Source organism: Bufo bufo, chromosome 5, assembly GCF_905171765.1.
Source record: "Bufo bufo chromosome 5, aBufBuf1.1, whole genome shotgun sequence".
Classification (NCBI taxonomy): domain Eukaryota; kingdom Metazoa; phylum Chordata; class Amphibia; order Anura; family Bufonidae; genus Bufo; species Bufo bufo.
The window spans coordinates 170,082,013-170,098,967 of NC_053393.1; the positions used below are offsets into that span (position 1 = coordinate 170,082,013).

Genomic DNA, 16,955 nt, shown 5'->3' on the forward strand with positions numbered 1-16,955 from the left:
ACAGGGGCAGACAGATCAATCTGCAGGAAGTAAATGTAAACAAACAGTCCCTGGACCCTACCTCTTGCAGACTCCATATTCCAGCATTGGATCAATTTACCCATTTTAACCCTCTAAACACTGCAGTACAAGGGGACTTTCTTAGACTACATGCACATGACAGCTGTTAAAAACAGAAACACTGTAAAAATTTTTATGGCCATTTTTCAACCATTTGTGCATCCATTTTCTGTCTGTCCATGTTTAATGACAGATTTGCATCCATTTTGCATAATTTTTTAAAGGCCATTAAAAATGAATGATTTTCATTGGCTTTTTTAATTTAATCCCAACTCCTGCAGTATAAATAATGCCCCCCATAGTTTCCATCAGCATTTATAATGTCCCCCATAGTGGGCCGCCGTTTTTTTATTTTTATTATTGCCGACAAAAAAAAAAATACTCACCTGAGGTCTTCACTGGATGCAGCAAGACCTGACGCTCCCAGAGTGACCATGTGACGTTATCACACTGGGAGTGTCAGGTCTTGCTGCATCTAGTGAGAAGCGAGTGTCCCCGCATGTGCAAGTGGTTGAGGTATTTTTTATTTTAACTCCTGAAAGGCCATTTTCCCCCTAGTGTACCAATTTTAATAGCTGGTGGACTGGTGCACTCCTGAATAAATGGGGGTTAAAAACGGTTCTAATTGATTTCAGTGTGGTCCATCTGGCCCTGAAAACGGCCCAAAATAGGACATATCCTATTTTTTTACATCAACTATTTACTAGATATTAAAAAACGGGCATGTGAATAGCCCCATAGACTTCAATTTGTTATAAAAATAGCCATGTGGGCCGTCCCATGATCAGTTTTCGCGTTCTTGTGCATGTAGCCTTAAAAATTAGGTGGTTATAGTCAAATTTAATATAGACACTGTCCAGGAAGCAACTCCAATTGGCCCCTGAGCTCCCATTCATCACATCCCCTCTCAGTAGAAGCTAGAATGAAGTGAGTGATGTCTCTGATGGTCATGTGGCCCCAGGCTATATAGTTACATTGAGTAAGCACTTCCTTTAGCCTAAATGCTGCAGTATGGGTTAGGATTGGGGTTTAGAGTTAGGGTTTGGGGTTAAGGTTAGGATTAGGGTTAGTAGTTAGGATTACAGTTAGGATTAAGGTTAGGGTTTGGATTAGAGGTTAGGATTAGGATTATCAATTAGAGTTAGTGGCTAGGATAATGGTTTAGGATTAGGTGTAGGAGATAAGGATAGGATAAGAGTTAGGGTTAGTGTTCAGCCTAGATTACTGACGCCTCACTCCATTCTAGCCTCCTCCACACAAAACAGGCTACAGTACTGTCTGACTGACTCCATAGGGAGGACCTCTTTTACCACTTCCTATGCATCCTGTCTCTCTGGGACTCTGCTCACACACACCCTTCAGTTTGGAGTCTGAGACCATGATAGCAGCCAGTGAGTCCGCTCAGTCTCTCAGAAGTAGACGGGCGAATTGAGTCTCGCTCCAGGCAGCACGTGCTCCTTGCCTCCTTCTTTCACCTTGGTGCGTGGCTGAATAGTGGAGGTGGTGCAGCAGTTCCTTCATCATCTAGTGCTGTAGTGCAAACTAAAGGGAAAAGAATCACTCTCCTCTCTCCTCCACTACTGCCTTAGGTGAGGCAGCAGGCCGCAAAGTTTGGACTGCTTTACACAGGCACAGACAGGTCACATATTGCTGTGGCTTTTAAACCTTCCATCCCCATGTGGTGACCTGGTTAACTGGGGGTGCTGAATTTTTCTACTGTAGTTTTTATCTCTGATAATCAAGTTATGTTATATGTAATCATGTAATAAAGATGTTTTTATATATTTAAGCCATTTAGACTCTAGTGTCTTTTTGTAGGTATTTCTATTGATGTAGAGTTGGCTTGTAAAAGGGGTTTTGTTTGAACCTTTTGTTTACATTTTAGGCATAACCTTTTGTATTAAAGGAGGGGCCGAATGGTAGTGTAAATTAAAAAAAATAAAAAATAAATAAATAAATATATATATATATATATGTATATATATATTTACAAAAAAATTGTATTGCACTGAAGTGCCTTGTTAGAAATATGGTCCTGAATGTTCATGTTGTATACATTCAGGGAAATAATTTAATAATTTTGTGCTTACAGAGGTTTACTGGAATTTTAATATTGTTGCTTATATTAGGATAACCCATCTGTATCTGATCGGCGGGGGTTCGACAGCCCACATCCCTGCCAATCAGTTGTTTCAGAGTAGCTCTGGTGCTAGAATGGTGTTTCAACTACACAGCTCTATTAATTGTGTAGTGGACATAGTTGGTAACTGCATAGCTGCGCCCATTCACTTCATTGGGAGCAGCACTGCAGTAACCAGGTCCATCCAGTACACAACAGACAGAGTTGTGTAGTTCTGCCACTAACTTCCGGGGCTACTCTGAAACAGCTGATTAGTGGGGTGCAAGGTTTCAGGACCCCTTCCCAGATCTTGATGGCCTACCATGGCTATCAATATTAAAATCTTGGGAAACCTTAATCCTAATTATTGATGTGTCTGACAAATACATTATTCATTAGTTATTGCAGCGACTTGAGGAAACAGGTCTAGAGACTGAAGGAATACTGCGAGTTCCAGGCTCTGCCTCTCGGGTTAAGGTAATTATTTAATTCTATAATATTAATAAACATGAGTTTGCAACTTTTTAAATATCAATGTGACTAGATATAGTCATAAATGGCATTTTTAAGCCACCCTTGCCAGTTTCTGAAAAAGGGGCAGTGTGCGGACAGGGCAATCAGCTATAGCACATTTATAAATGATGAGTGAACTCTACATCAGCTAAGACCTGAAGTAGGTTTTAGTCTGGTGCAGAGGAGTCATTTAATTAATGATGAAGTTAATGCCTGCTCCGGCAGCGCAGGGTCCATCCGACGTAGCAGATGCCCGTCTTGATAAATCATCGCCACAATGCCCTACGATGTGTCTGTTTAAGATCTAACTACTGGTGAAATTCACAGCTGAAAAAGTAGCGTTTGCGTCACTAATTCTATAAGGCTTACAGGATAATTAGACACTGAAACCAAAATAAAAAATACTTTATTAAGGTATATCAATTAAAATGGGAGGAGGAATGGTTTAACTCCATATGACAAGGCTATGTGCCATTCACCTGCCCAAACATTTATCGCTCAATCATACAGACCTCCAAACTGCATGGAGTGAGTATGGAATAACTTTATATTGTAAAGAATATACTGGGCTGTCCAGCTGCCCAAGCTACCTACACAAGGTTTGGTGCCAATTCTATCAATCAGAATTTGTATTTGCCCCAGTCATTGGTATCTACTAGTTTTAGTTGTAGAAACCATTCAGTAGAATCAGGCAAACTGCTCTATTCTTCAGTGTGCCTGGTCCCGCGCTCTCCACTCTTGCTGTATTAATAACTGCTGGAGCAGCGCTCCCTCTCACTGGTTCCGACAGACGATATAATATAACAAGTGCCCTGTATAAAATGTACATTCTACATCAAGCTATATCGCGGCTCAATGCGTTTCTGGATCATTAGATTCTTCTTCAGGAGCCTTTATATACACTCTCTTCTAGCTGATGCAAGATCTAACCACATACAAAAAAATAATTTTAAGCCCGAGGAGCATGCTTTTTACATCCATGCAACAAAATCAGGCGGTGTGCCACACAAAATACATGCACAAGGTACGATCCATCGCATGCCCTTTCCAAAGAAGAAGGGCCCCCCATAAACCTTTCCCAGTCCCTCCGGGCCATAATGCTCCTGCAAGGGACCAAGACAAAACAGGTAACTCCCAGTCGAAGCCGGGGGTACACCCAGGCAAGCCTCAGCCGAAGCCAAGAGTACGTCGCGTCTGTGGATCCGGCTTCAACCTGGGCGCCACCCCAGGTGTAGCACGGAGCCTCAACAACAAAGGCTGAGACCAAGGGGTTTGGCAGGGGGGTGCGGAACTGGGATGGCCACCCCCCTAGACCCAGAGGGGGATACCCGTAAGGGTGCCGTACCCAAGAAATCCTAGTGGACAAACAAAACGTGGAAAGGGAACACACAGTGAACATAAAAAATAAATAAAGTGAATGTGTGCCTTTACGGCCCAGACATTCGACCAGAATTTTAAAAATTCCTCATCTTGTCAAGGCCGAAGCCGAGCAAAGAGAGGTGAGTGTGCTCAAAATGTGTGAAAGTGAAGTGCATGCAAATGTACCGTCACTCAGTGGGCTCCTAGTACCTTATGCGGATGGAGTATGTATACCACCCTTTTTTTATCTTCCTTCATATATATATATATATATATATATATATATATACGCATCCCAGGGTAGGTTCGGCAGCCGCCTTACGGCCGCACTAGTGCCAGAGGCTCACGCTCTGTGTTTATGTTTGTATGTGGTTAGAATATTGATGAAGAATCTAATGACCCAGAAACGCATTGAGCCGCGATATAGCTTGATGTAGAATGTACATTTAATACAGGGCACTTGTTACATTATATCATCTGTAGGAACCAGTGAGAGGGAGCGCTGCTCCAGCAGTTATTAATACAGCAAGAGTGGAGAGCGCGGGACCAGGCACACTGAAGAATAGAGCATATTTGCCTGATTCTACTTAATAGTTTCTGCAACTAAAACTAGTAGATGCCAAGCACTGGGACAAATACAAATTCTGATTGATTGAATTGGCGCCAAACCTTTTGTAGGTAGCTTGTGCATCCGGACTGCCCAGTATATTCCTTATAATATTAGGTTATTCCATACTCACCCCATGCAGTTTGGGGGTCTGTATGATTGAAGGATAAATGTTTGGGCAGGTGAATGGCACATAGCCTTGTGATATGGAGTTAAACAATTCCTCCTCCCATTTTAATTGATATACCTTAATAAAGTTTTTTTTATTTTGGTTTTAGTGTCCAATTATCCTGCAAACGCTACTTTTTCAGCTGTGAATTTCACCAGTAGTTAGTCAGGGGCTCCTTCGCCCATTAGGAGAGCAAAGTTATAAGGAGGATAGTCAGAAGTTACTAATGATCTAAAAAAAACTCATATCTGCCATACACATGAGATATATTTTTTGATCCCCTCACACACATGCCCCTCGATTCGACTAAAGCATGCATTTGTTGTGAATGAGGAGAGGGGCCAAAGATGTTAGCAGACACCCCTGCCAATGGCTTGTCTCTCCAGGAGCAATAAGAAGCATATCTCCCCCAACATGTAATATTTAGGCTGATGGATTTTTGGTTGAAGTCACATTGGACTTTGTCATCATAGACCTCAATGGAAGTGGCGTGTGCCTGCTACTTACCTGTGACTTTTTTGCAATTTGACACTGTTTTTGCAGCCAAATTACAGCTCTAAAATAGTTGCATACTTGTCGTGAGTTAGCTTCAGCCTTACATCAGGATACAGAAATTCTATCTGCTGTGAGGCATCCATACCAAGAAGCGCCATAAGTAACTCCTGTATGTAGATCTATATTGAAATGAAGCTCCATCTTTTAACGCCGAGTCATTTTTAGGACCAGCATTCTGTGCTTTTTATTAAGAACAGCAGAGTTCTGACTACCGTAAAGGCCTGTTAAGAAATTACAGAATTTTTAACTCCAGAGAGAGCAGGATATGTTGCTGAATTAATAGATTGTTCCATTTTTACAGAGTCTTCGTGAAGAATTGGAATTAAAATTTTACAATAACACTTTTGACTGGAAGAAAGTTCGAAACACGGATGCTGCCTGTCTTCTAAAAATGTTCATAAGGGAATTGCCCACACCTCTGTTTACAATGGAGTATCTCCCTGCCTTCATTGCTTTAGTAGAAAGTAAGTAACTGTGATGTTGTAAGGATTAAATGGGTATTCCATTTTCTGCAAATAAATCTGTAAATAATCAAATGTTATATCATTTTCCAGTATACTTTCTGTATCAATTCCTTACAGTTTTTAAAGAGAATCTGTCTGCTTCAAAACACCCCCCAAACCAGAATAAGGGGCGGGCTCACATCAACGTTATGATTTCCGTTACTACTTTCCTTTAGGTTAGGTCATAACGGAAAATAACAGAATTCATAAGGTGGAATTCAAAATGGAAACCTTTAGAGACATTCTGTTTTGATCCGTCATAATAGAGGTCTATGGGCAAGCATAACGGATCCGTCTGGTTTCCGTTATGCAGGACGGAAAAGAAAGTCCTGTCAACAAGACTTTTTTTTCCGTCCTGCATAATGGAAACCAAGCAAATCCATTATGCTTGCCCATAGACCTCTATTATGACGGATCAAAACAGAATGTCTCTAAAGGCTTCTGTTTTGAATTCCGTCTTACGAATTGTGTTATTTCCATTATAACCTTGTTATAACGGAAAGCAATATCGGAATTCATAACGCTGATGCAAACCCGCTATGTCATGTAAGGAGCCACCTTACAACCATAGACAATAATTAATTAATATCACAAACCTTTCTTCCGTATTGCCAAAAAGACTAAATATTTTCATTGGAGCTGCTTTCTATTCACAACCTGTGCTGCAAAAATTTGATCTGATCCTTTGTTGGTTGCTATAAGCAACATGTACAAGTTTTTTTAATAGCTATTATGCATTATCTGTTGATTACGCATAAAAAAAAATCAACTCAATAAAAGTATTGCCCTACACAAACCCATGTTCTTAGAAAAAGCCCAGTTTCTTTTTAATATAGACATTTTAATAGGATGAACCAGGAAAAAACTGAACCCTTTTTTCTTTGTGCGGTTTGTACAGGATTATGGACATCATCCATCATAGCAGTCTTACCATAAAACTGTCCACTGCCCATAGCAAAGAATCGGTGCTCAACTTCCATTTCACCAGAGCATCTTAAGAAATGAATGAACATGTCGTAATTGATTCAACAAAAAATTGCGATTGGAGGAGGCTCATTCAAAGAAAGACAGTGGCTGTGACGGGAGCTGCTGGGCATGCGTGCCTATGTGTGCTCCCATGATCTTGGCCACCAGAGAGGCCGGTGCTTTGTCCTGTAGTGTGCAAGCATGGCCTCCACCGCTGAAATGCAGGGTGGTCTTAACCTTTGGATAAGAGCAGTATATACGGTGATGGAAAAATTAATCAAGCCAGTAAAGGAGGCAATATGGACAATCGCAGCACATTAGAAAGTGCCTTGTATTAACTTCCTCTACATGATAAATGCCATTTGCTGAAATGAGACAACCCCTGTATTCCGGTGAACATAAATATAATTTACAAACCGGATTCCAAAAAAGTTGGGACACTATACAAATCGTGAATAAAAACTGAATGCAATGATGTGGAGGTGCCAACTTCTAATATTTTATTCAGAATAGAACATAAATCACGGAACAAAAGTTTAAACTGAGAAAATTTACCATTTTAAGGGAAAAATATGTTGAATCAGAATTTCATGGTGTCAACAAATCCCAAAAAAGTTGGGACAAGGCCATTTTCACCACTGTGTGGGATCTCCCCTTCTTCTTACAACACTCAACAGACGTCTGGGGACCGAGGAGACCAGTTTCTCAAGTTTAGAAATAGGAATGCTCTCCCATTCTTGTCTAATACAGGCCTCTAACTGTTCAATCGTCTTGGGCCTTCTTTGTTGCACCTTCTTCTTTATGATGCGCCAAATGTTCTCTATAGGTGAAAGATCTGGACTGCAGACTGGCCATTTCAGTACCCGGATCCTTCTCCTACGCAGCCATGATGTTGTGATTGATGCAGAATGTGGTCTGGCATTATCTTGTTGAAAAATGCAGGGTCTTCCCTGAAAGAGATGACGTCTGGATGGGAGCATATGTTGTTCTAGAACCTGAATATATTTTTCTGCATTGATGGTGCCTTTCCAGACATGCAAGCTGCCCATGCCACACGCACTCATGCAACCCCATACCATCAGAGATGCAGGCTTCTGAACTGAGCGTTGATAACAACTTGGGTTGTCCTTGTCCTCTTTGGTCCGGATGACATGGCGTATCGGATTTCCAAAAATAACTTTGAATCGTGACTCGTCTGACCACAGAACAGTCTTCCATTTTGCCACACTCCATTTTAAATGATCCCTGGTCCAGTGAAAACGCCTGAGCTTGTGGATCTTGCTTAGAAATGGCTTCTTCTTTGCACTGTAGAGTTTCAGCTGGCAACGGCGGATGGCACGGTGGATTGTGTTCACTGACAATGGTTTCTGGAAGTATTCCTCCTGAGCCCATTCTGTGATTTCCTTTACAGTAGCATTCCTGTTTGTGGTGCAGTGTCGTTTAAGGGCCCGGAGATCACGGGCATCCAGTATGGTTTTACGGCCTTGACCCTTACGCACAGAGATTCTTCCAGATTCTCTGAATCTTCGGATGATGTTATGCACAGTTGATGATGATAGATGCAAAGTCTTTGCAATTTTTTCCTGGGTAACACCTTTCTGATATTGCTCCACTATCTTTCTGCGCAACATTGTGGGAATTGGTGATCCTCTACCCATCTTGGCTTCTGAGAGACACTGCCACTCTGAGAAGCTCTTTTTATACCCAATCATGTTGCCAATTGACCTAATTAGTGTTAATTGGTCTTCCAGCTCTTCGTTATGCTCAAATTTACTTTTTCCAGCCTCTTATTGCTACTTGTCCCAACTTTTTGGGGATTTGTTGACACCGTGAAATTTTGAATCAACGTATTTTTCCTTTAAAATGATACATTTACTCGGATTAAACGTTTGATCTGTCATCTACATTCTATTACAAATAAAATAATGACATTTGCCATCTTTACATCATTACATTCAGTTTTTATTCACAATTTGTTTAGTGTCCCAACTTTTTTGGAATCCGGTTTGTATGTTTTAGACTAATTTATCATCAATAATTACCTAATATAATGTAAATTTCATATATTTACCGTTCAGTAGTTATAAAAGTAGTTTTCTTCCTCTGCTATCCACTGTTTCCTCATAAATTACCATGGCAGCGACCTGTAGTTCTGAGCCTTTGTTAGGTCGAGCATGCTCAGTGTGTTGCTATCAATCCTTCAGCTAAATGTCTTGTGAAACAAATGGAGTGATAGTGTGCTGGTGATTAGTGAGTAGAGGGGGCATGACTGGACTGTATATCAGGCAGCCAACCAAAGGGATCGTGGGATTGTAGTTTTGTGAGGGAAGATCAGGCGCCATGATACTCTGTGTGTTGCAGGCTCACACAGGAGCTAGACAAATGGATTGCAAGGTAAATTGAAGCTCTGGTTATATGTGTAGGTATGGGTTCTGGTTGGGTCACAGCTTGGGTTACTTTACCCCTTTAAAGGAAGGGGATAAACAGAAGTGTGTGGCATATTGTTACTGGCGGCTAATATTATCATTGATGCTTTGGGACCTGTTGTAATACATCATTTCTGATGAGGCGTGGTTCCATCTAATCAGGTGTCTTTATTGGCAGAATGGGTATTGGCACACAGAGCGGCACCAATATCCTCTTCTTGATCTAAACTTGGCATTTGGTGCGTAGCTATGGGTATGCAGATTTTGGTTGCAGTAGTCTTTGATGAAAATGGAGTGAAAAGGTTAAAAATGGGTAAAAATTGGTGTGCTCTTATGTGATGGTGAAAAAAATTATAAAAATAATAATAAAGTGCAACACGTTTTGGAGGATCAATCCCCTTCCTCCGACACCAGTTTTACTGACTCTCCAAAACAAATTGCACTTTATTTATTTTTTTATTAATCTTTTTACCATCCCATGATGGCACCCCAGTAACCTGTTTTTACCCTCAACATTTTGACTACTGCGCACGAGCCCTCCTCGAGCAGCCCAGCAGGTGGGAGCAGCCTATTTCATTAGAGACGCCACTTACCTGCAACAGAGTTGTACCTGAATACCTGATTTGGTGAGATGTTATTCATTAGCATCTTCTGTAAATGTGTAATTCCTCCATTATCTGTTTTCCTGTACGAACCACACAAGGAAACAGGGTTCTGTTTTTTGTGGCCCATGCTATACAAGACATTGATAAAAAAGTGGTGTCACTAAAGAGCTATAAAACTGAGCAAACATATACTGTGTAAGCATAAAGATACCAAACTGTGTAGCCATTTGGGACAATTGGGTGCCAACGTTTTTTGTCTTTAGCTTGTCCACCACATGACTAAATCCTAGTGAGATGAGAATGTTCTCAGAGTCTGGACATTAGGTAATATTTAACTTTTAAGAATGCCATTAGGAGAACCCCTGTGCTTTTTCGTGTAAGTCATTGTTTGCAGATATTGTTGCAACCGTGTCACTGTACATACCATTGTAGGTCAAACATGTAATAAATAAGTCCATTGTGCCAAACTTTTTCGGTAGATAAAGCATGGTACAGTATATGTCATCAAGTGATGTAAAAGGCTGCCTTATAACAGGGTAATCTTTCAGCTCCGAGATATTTTATAAAACAAATCCTCAGGAGCGCACAGCAAGCCTTTTTCTGGGTAACTAATCAAATTTCAGACTTTCATATAAGAATTCTTATTTCAATTATTTTCATTTCTTTAGAAATCTCCAAGATCAAATTGCAGCTGCAGGCTCTACATCTATTAATCATGCTTCTGCCAGATGCCAACCGAGATACTGCCAAGGTAAATTAAATTACAAACAGTATCACAAAATATTTCTATGCATTTCCTTCCAGGAGTAAGACGTAAGTTCCCTACAATCATTTCACATGTTGATTATATGTGCATTGTTTTCCAGAAAGAAAATCCAGATATTGCACTTGGCAGCATATACCAATAAATCCTTGGTACAAGCTACAGTCTAAGTAGATCTCATAATGGCATCTTATCATAGAAAATCACTGAGAAATATGAACCCTTCCAACAGTTATTAGTGTAATTAATAGTGATGTGATATTGGAGGGTAGCAATAGGTAGAGACAAAATGATGATCCTCCACTTTGTGAATGAGCACAAAAAAGAGCTATGCCAGACAACTGTTGCCGATATATAATATTTAATTTGTTATGAAATAGTAGTTTAGGTGATGATTAAATAAATTATATATTACATTATCCTGTCAGCATGACAAAATGAGTTAGACAATAATGTTAAAACAGGTCATCCTGAGCGGTCCTGTGCTGAATGTAGACTAAAGTGATGGTGAACATTGCCTGCTACCAATGATATTGTCCATGATATGAACGTTTCATGATATGAAAGTCAGGAATACGCCATAGAGGCAGCCAATAAGCCTGCCATGGGGCCTATAAGAAAGGTTGCCCCATCCCTTTTCAAGTAGGTTCAGTTGGCTCCCAAAATGTTTTAGTTGTGCAAGAAATGGGTAGGAGAATCAACAAATAGTAAACTTTCCTGTTTCAAGAATAGAAAGTATTTCTGTAAAAAAAGGAAAAACAGGAAAAGCTTATTCCTGAAAGTGAGGTATATGAATATGTGGAGTTTTTATTAACCAGATTGGCGGAAAAACTTTGTAAAATGCATGATTCTGATTTGAAGGCTTCACAAAATGGCTTTGTATGCTAATTAACACTACATCCATGAACAGGATATGCAAAGACTGGGGTTAGATCTCAGAAACCTGGGTTATATGATATGCACTGGTTGGTTAGGGTCCACTTTTGCATACTGTCCATGCAATTTATGCTAAGCAAAGTTTTTTTCTCATTTTTAAAGTCCTTATCTGTGAAGAATAGTTTTGAAATAATGTTTCTGCCATTTCCCCGGAGCCTATTCAGCAGTCATCTCATTATCATTACAATGAAATATACAGTCACTTGAAAAAGTATTTATTCCCCTTGAATTTTTGAACATTTTTAAATGTATTTTATTGGGATTTTATGTGATAAACCAACACAAAGTAGCAAGTATGTGTGAAGTGAAAAGAAAATCATACATGGTTTTCACAATTTTTAATAAATAAAAAAGTGTGGCCTTCATTTGGATTCAGCCCCCCTGAGTCAGTACTTTGTAGGGCCATATTTTGCTGCAATTACAGCCGGAAGTCTTTTGGGGTATATTTCTGCCAGCTTTACACATCTAGAGGTTGAAATTTTTGCCCAAGCTCAGTCAGATTGCATGGAGAGCGCCTGTGACCAGCAATTTTCAAGTCTTGCCACAGATTCTCAATGGGATTTAGGTCTGGACTTTGACTTGGCCTTTTTAACACATGAATATGCTTTGATCTAAACCATTCAATTGTAGCACTGGCTGTATGTTTATGTTCATTGTCCTGCTGGAAGGTGAACCTCTGCCCCAGTCGCAAGTCTTTTGCAGCCTCTAAGAGGTTTGCCCTGTATTTAGCTCCATCTATCTTCTAATCCATTCTGACCAGCTTCCCTGTCCCTGCTGAAGAAAAGCATCCCCACAGCATGATGCTGCCACCATTATGTTTCACGGTGGGGATGGTGTGTTCAGGCTTGTGGCAAAATACAAATGGGACTTCTTATAGCTTACTTACAAAAATGGCTTTCTTCTTGCCACTCTTCCATAAAAGCCAGATATGTGGAGTACACGACTAATAGTTGTCCTGTGGACAGATTCTCCCACCTGAGCTGTGGATTTCTGCAGATCCTTCATAGTGGCCTCTTAATCTTTTGGCTGCTTCTCTAATTAGTCCTCCCTTGCCTGGGCTGTCAGTTTAGGTGGATGAACATGTCTTGGTAGGGTTGCATTTGTGCCATACTTTTTCCATTTTTGGATGATGGATTGAACAGTGCTCTATGAGATGTTCAGATCTTGTGTTTTTAGAACCTAACTCTGCTTTACACTTCTCCACAAATTTATCCCTGACCTGCCTTGTGTGTTTCTTGGTTTTCATGATGCTGTTTGATCACTAATATTCTCTAACAAACCACTGAGGCCTTCACAAAACAGCTGTAGTTGTATTCAGAATAATCTACACACAGGTGGACTCTACTAATTAAGTGACTTCTGATGGCAATTGGTAACGCTGAATTTTATTTAGGGGTATCAGAGTACAGGAGGCTAAATACAAATGAATACCACACTTTTCAGATTTAAATTTATTAAAAAATGTGAAAATCATGTATCATTTTGTTTTCCCTTCACACATTATTGCTACTTTGTGTTGGTCTGTCAAATAAAATCCCAATAAAATACATTTAAGTTTGTGGATGCAACATGAAAAAATGTGGAAAAGTTCAAGGGGTATGAATAATTTTTCAAAGTACTGTATATAGATAACACAGGACCACCATTCTCAATAGGTGAGGGACAAAGTCCACATTATCTATCCTCCTCCCCCTTCCTGCACAGTGACCTCTGCATGATGTATGTCACAGGGTAGCCAAACAGCTTACGTAGAAGTCAAAATACAGACCCCAGTTTCCTATGTCTATGTGGTTTCTCCTGTAAGTATCTGTAAGTGCTGTGAAAAAGAACAGCAGCTCAGAGAAGATGACTTTTCCCCATAGTCATGTACAATAATAATAAAAAAGCTAAAACCACAAAATAAAAAAACAATTAGAAAAATACTTGTTTTAGTTATTAATAGCGTGATACATTCACTTTAGGATCTATTCACACTTCTGTAGTTCTGGGTCCGCATCCGTTCAGCAATTTTGTGGAACGGGTGGGAAAACATTCACTTCAATGGGGCCACAAAAGATGTGGATAGCACACAGTGTCCGTACTTCCGTTCCGCGGCCCTGCAAAAAAGATAGAGCATGTCCTATTCTTGTCTGCAATTGCAGACAAGAATAAGCATTTCTATCATAGGGTTGGAACGCACACGGCCGGTATCTACATTTTGCGGTGATATTTATGGTCTATCCTCAGGATACGCCCAGCACCCTCGCCAATCAGCTGTTCCTGAGTTGTTCTGGCACCAAAACTACACAGCTCCATTCATTGTTTAGTGAACAGAGCTGGTAACTGCAATGCTGCTCCCATTCTAGTGAAGGAAAGCAGCGCTGCAGTAACCAGCTCTGTCCACTACACAATGGACATACTGTGTGGTTCCTGCTCTGGATCTACAAGTAAACAGCTAATTGTCAGGGGTGCAGGATGTCAGGCCCTCATACCAGACATAATTCCTGCTTGTTGCAGGGTCTTTTATAAATTGGACTGTGATACGTTTGAGCAATACCAGCAATATCAACTATTTAGAAAAGATTGTCAGATGTTTATGAGGGGATAGAGGTTGTGGGTGGCTCATAAACACCTATGACAAGATATGTAACATCTGTTATATTCCATCTTCTACTGTTCTGTACTTTATAAGAAATAACATTATTTCTACATTGTTTTCATTGTATTTTTTTTATTAGGCTTTACTGCACTTCCTTAAAAAAGTTGTGTCAAATGAAGTAAAAAACAAAATGAGTTTGTGGAACGTATCAATGATCCTTGCACCAAACCTGTTTATTTACAAAGGCAAAAGTCCCAGCCAAGAAGAGATGAAGGCGGCAGCATCTACTGCACACATTGTCCGAATTTTAATTAGGTACCAGGACATTTTATGGACGGTGAGAAATACATTTTTATGTTAAGATTATAGAACAAAAAGGTTCTTCAAGGGATTCTCCAAGAATTAATACAAATAAAATTACTTAAAATATGTAAATATTACTTTAATATAAATACATTTCCTAATATCTTTCATTATTTAAAATGGCTTGTTTTGTTTGGGGTTTCTATCATCAAGGTAAATAAAATGGCCGCAGTCCTATTAGTACACAAAAAAATCTGTCCACATCACACAGCAGGACAGGCTACTTCAGAACACTGAGCTAAAGAGGTGCCTCAGTGTCCTCTCTGCTCTGCTTGTCATGGATTATGATCCTGAATAGGGTTGAGAGAATTGGGTTTGGATTGCTGTATCCGAACCCGATTCGTTTGAAAGCTACCTTATTAATATGGGTTCCATCTTACTGTAAAATATATGTCCTCTGCGGAGGTCCTTCCGAAGTTTCTGTAAATATTGCAAGACTTTGTCTCACTTATATCACGCCAGTAAGTTTATTGGCATAAATTAGTGTATCAAAATACTAAGACAAAATCGGCTTTGTGCCTCATTAACAAAGCCAAGTTCAGCTTTGTATTTTGATACAGTAATTTATGCCAAAAAAACAAACTGATATGTGATAGAAGCAAGGCAAAGTAAGTCTCACATTATTTGCAGAAACTTCAGAAAGACCTCCACGGAGGGCATACATTTCATAGTAAGACGGAGCCCATATTATTAAGGTAGTTACTAAAAGAATCAGGTTCGGATACAGCAATCAGAACCTGATTCACTCAACCCTGATCCTGAATATAGCTGATAAGATCTTCAGCTGAATCTCTGTAAGGATGGAGTTAATGAGGAGACATAAAGTACAGAGAGGAGTTCAGTACGGTAATTTTATTTTCTTAATTCCCAGAGAACCCCTAGAGTACTGAAATAGGAATATCACCTACTAAATGCATTTGCTGTCATTGATTTAATTTACACAGTTTGGTGTCAAATGTCAAATTAAACACATTGTGGAACTTAGTGGTTTATGATGCTTGAAAGGGTTGTCTGATCACAAACAATGGGGGCATATCGTTAGGATATGCCCTCATTGTCTTATAGTTGCTGGTCCTACCGCGCTCCCCATAGAAGTAAATGGCCGGCCACTTCTCTCATTCACTTCCATGGGCTTGACGGAAATAGCCAAGCCAGCGCTCGGCTATTTTTGACAGCCCCATAGAAAATGAATGGAAGGTGGCTGTTCATGCGCAGTGTGCCCTCTACCACTTTCAGGGCTCTGTTCTCGATATAGGTGCGGGTCCCAGTGGTTGGACTTGCACCTATAAGACAATAGGAGCATATCCTAGCAATATGCCCCCATTGTCTGTGATGAGACAACCCCTTTAAGGAGGTATTCCACAGGATCCACAGTATTTACCATAAATGCCTGATAGGTGTGGGTCCCATATTTGAGTCTCAACACTATTGGAAGAAAGAAGGTCCAGTGACCTCCTTTCATTAATTCTTGCCCACTGCATTGTTTATAGAGTTCAACAGAACAAATCTTGGGGTGTTTACAGATGGGGCAAAACATAGAAACATCCATAAATCAGCTTGTTCACAAGAGGTAAAGCACAATAGGATCAGTAGTTTCTCCCGCAGCAAAACTGGATCTCTTAATGTAGGTAAAAATATTTGTGGTCTGATGAAATGTAGGTCTTTTGTAGTTATGTTCCTATGGAATGCTTCCAAGTTGTGTCAGTTTTACATCTAGGATAACTGTGAAAATGGACAGGTTATCCAAACTTTATTCTTCCCAAGGTTTATCCATTTATGAATAATCTTTATAAAGGGGTTGCTTAACATAGAAAGCCCTATTTCTCTAAACATTAGAACAAAACTTTGTTGGCCTCAGCTCTGGCCATGTATGCTCACCATTTAAATTAATGAGCACCATGTTACACTAGATATTGTTTGCAGTGGCTGTTGTGGGGGCATGTACTACCATGAGACTAACATGCAATGATGAATAATCATCAGAGCAGCCAGGGGCGTAGCTAACGGCTCATGGGCCCTGGTGCAAGAGTTCAGCTTGGGCCCCCCTTCCCTCAGTGCGTTGTGTGTCTTCTTATGTGGCACAAGGGTCTTTGGGCCCCCTCAGGCTACTGGGCCCGGTAGCGACTGCTACCTCTGCACCCCCTATAGCTACGCCCATGAGAGCAGCAAAGTCTAGTTGACAAAGCTGCTGGAGGGCTTGAAAAGATAATTTTACCAAGAGAGTAGACTACGGATGTAGCAGGCATTAAAGTAATGCGATTAACACTGTTTGTGTAGCAGTTATAACATATGACAACCGTGTTGTATAAATATTATTTAGTGTGCCTCTTTATGTAGTTTAACATCTCCTACGTGTACATCTCTATGATAGTACTGTATTAAATTGGGAACTGTGCAATCTATACATATTATACTGGCTCTAGTTCAGTCATG

The 16,955-nt window shown here is 40.2% G+C and overlaps 1 protein-coding gene across 4 annotated transcripts in view; it reads left to right on the forward strand.

Annotated features, from left to right (window-relative positions):
• The window catches only part of ARHGAP28 (Rho GTPase activating protein 28), a 212,789-nt gene that overhangs the window by 177,677 nt on the left and 18,157 nt on the right, over nucleotides 1-16,955 (forward strand). For all 4 annotated transcript variants that reach the window (XM_040432823.1, XM_040432821.1, XM_040432825.1 and 1 more), the window contains exons 8-11: nucleotides 2,579-2,656; nucleotides 5,684-5,846; nucleotides 10,551-10,633; nucleotides 14,299-14,496. In XM_040432823.1, the coding sequence (XP_040288757.1) occupies nucleotides 2,579-2,656; nucleotides 5,684-5,846; nucleotides 10,551-10,633; nucleotides 14,299-14,496 (522 nt within the window). The remainder of the gene's footprint in view (nucleotides 1-2,578; nucleotides 2,657-5,683; nucleotides 5,847-10,550; nucleotides 10,634-14,298; nucleotides 14,497-16,955) is intronic.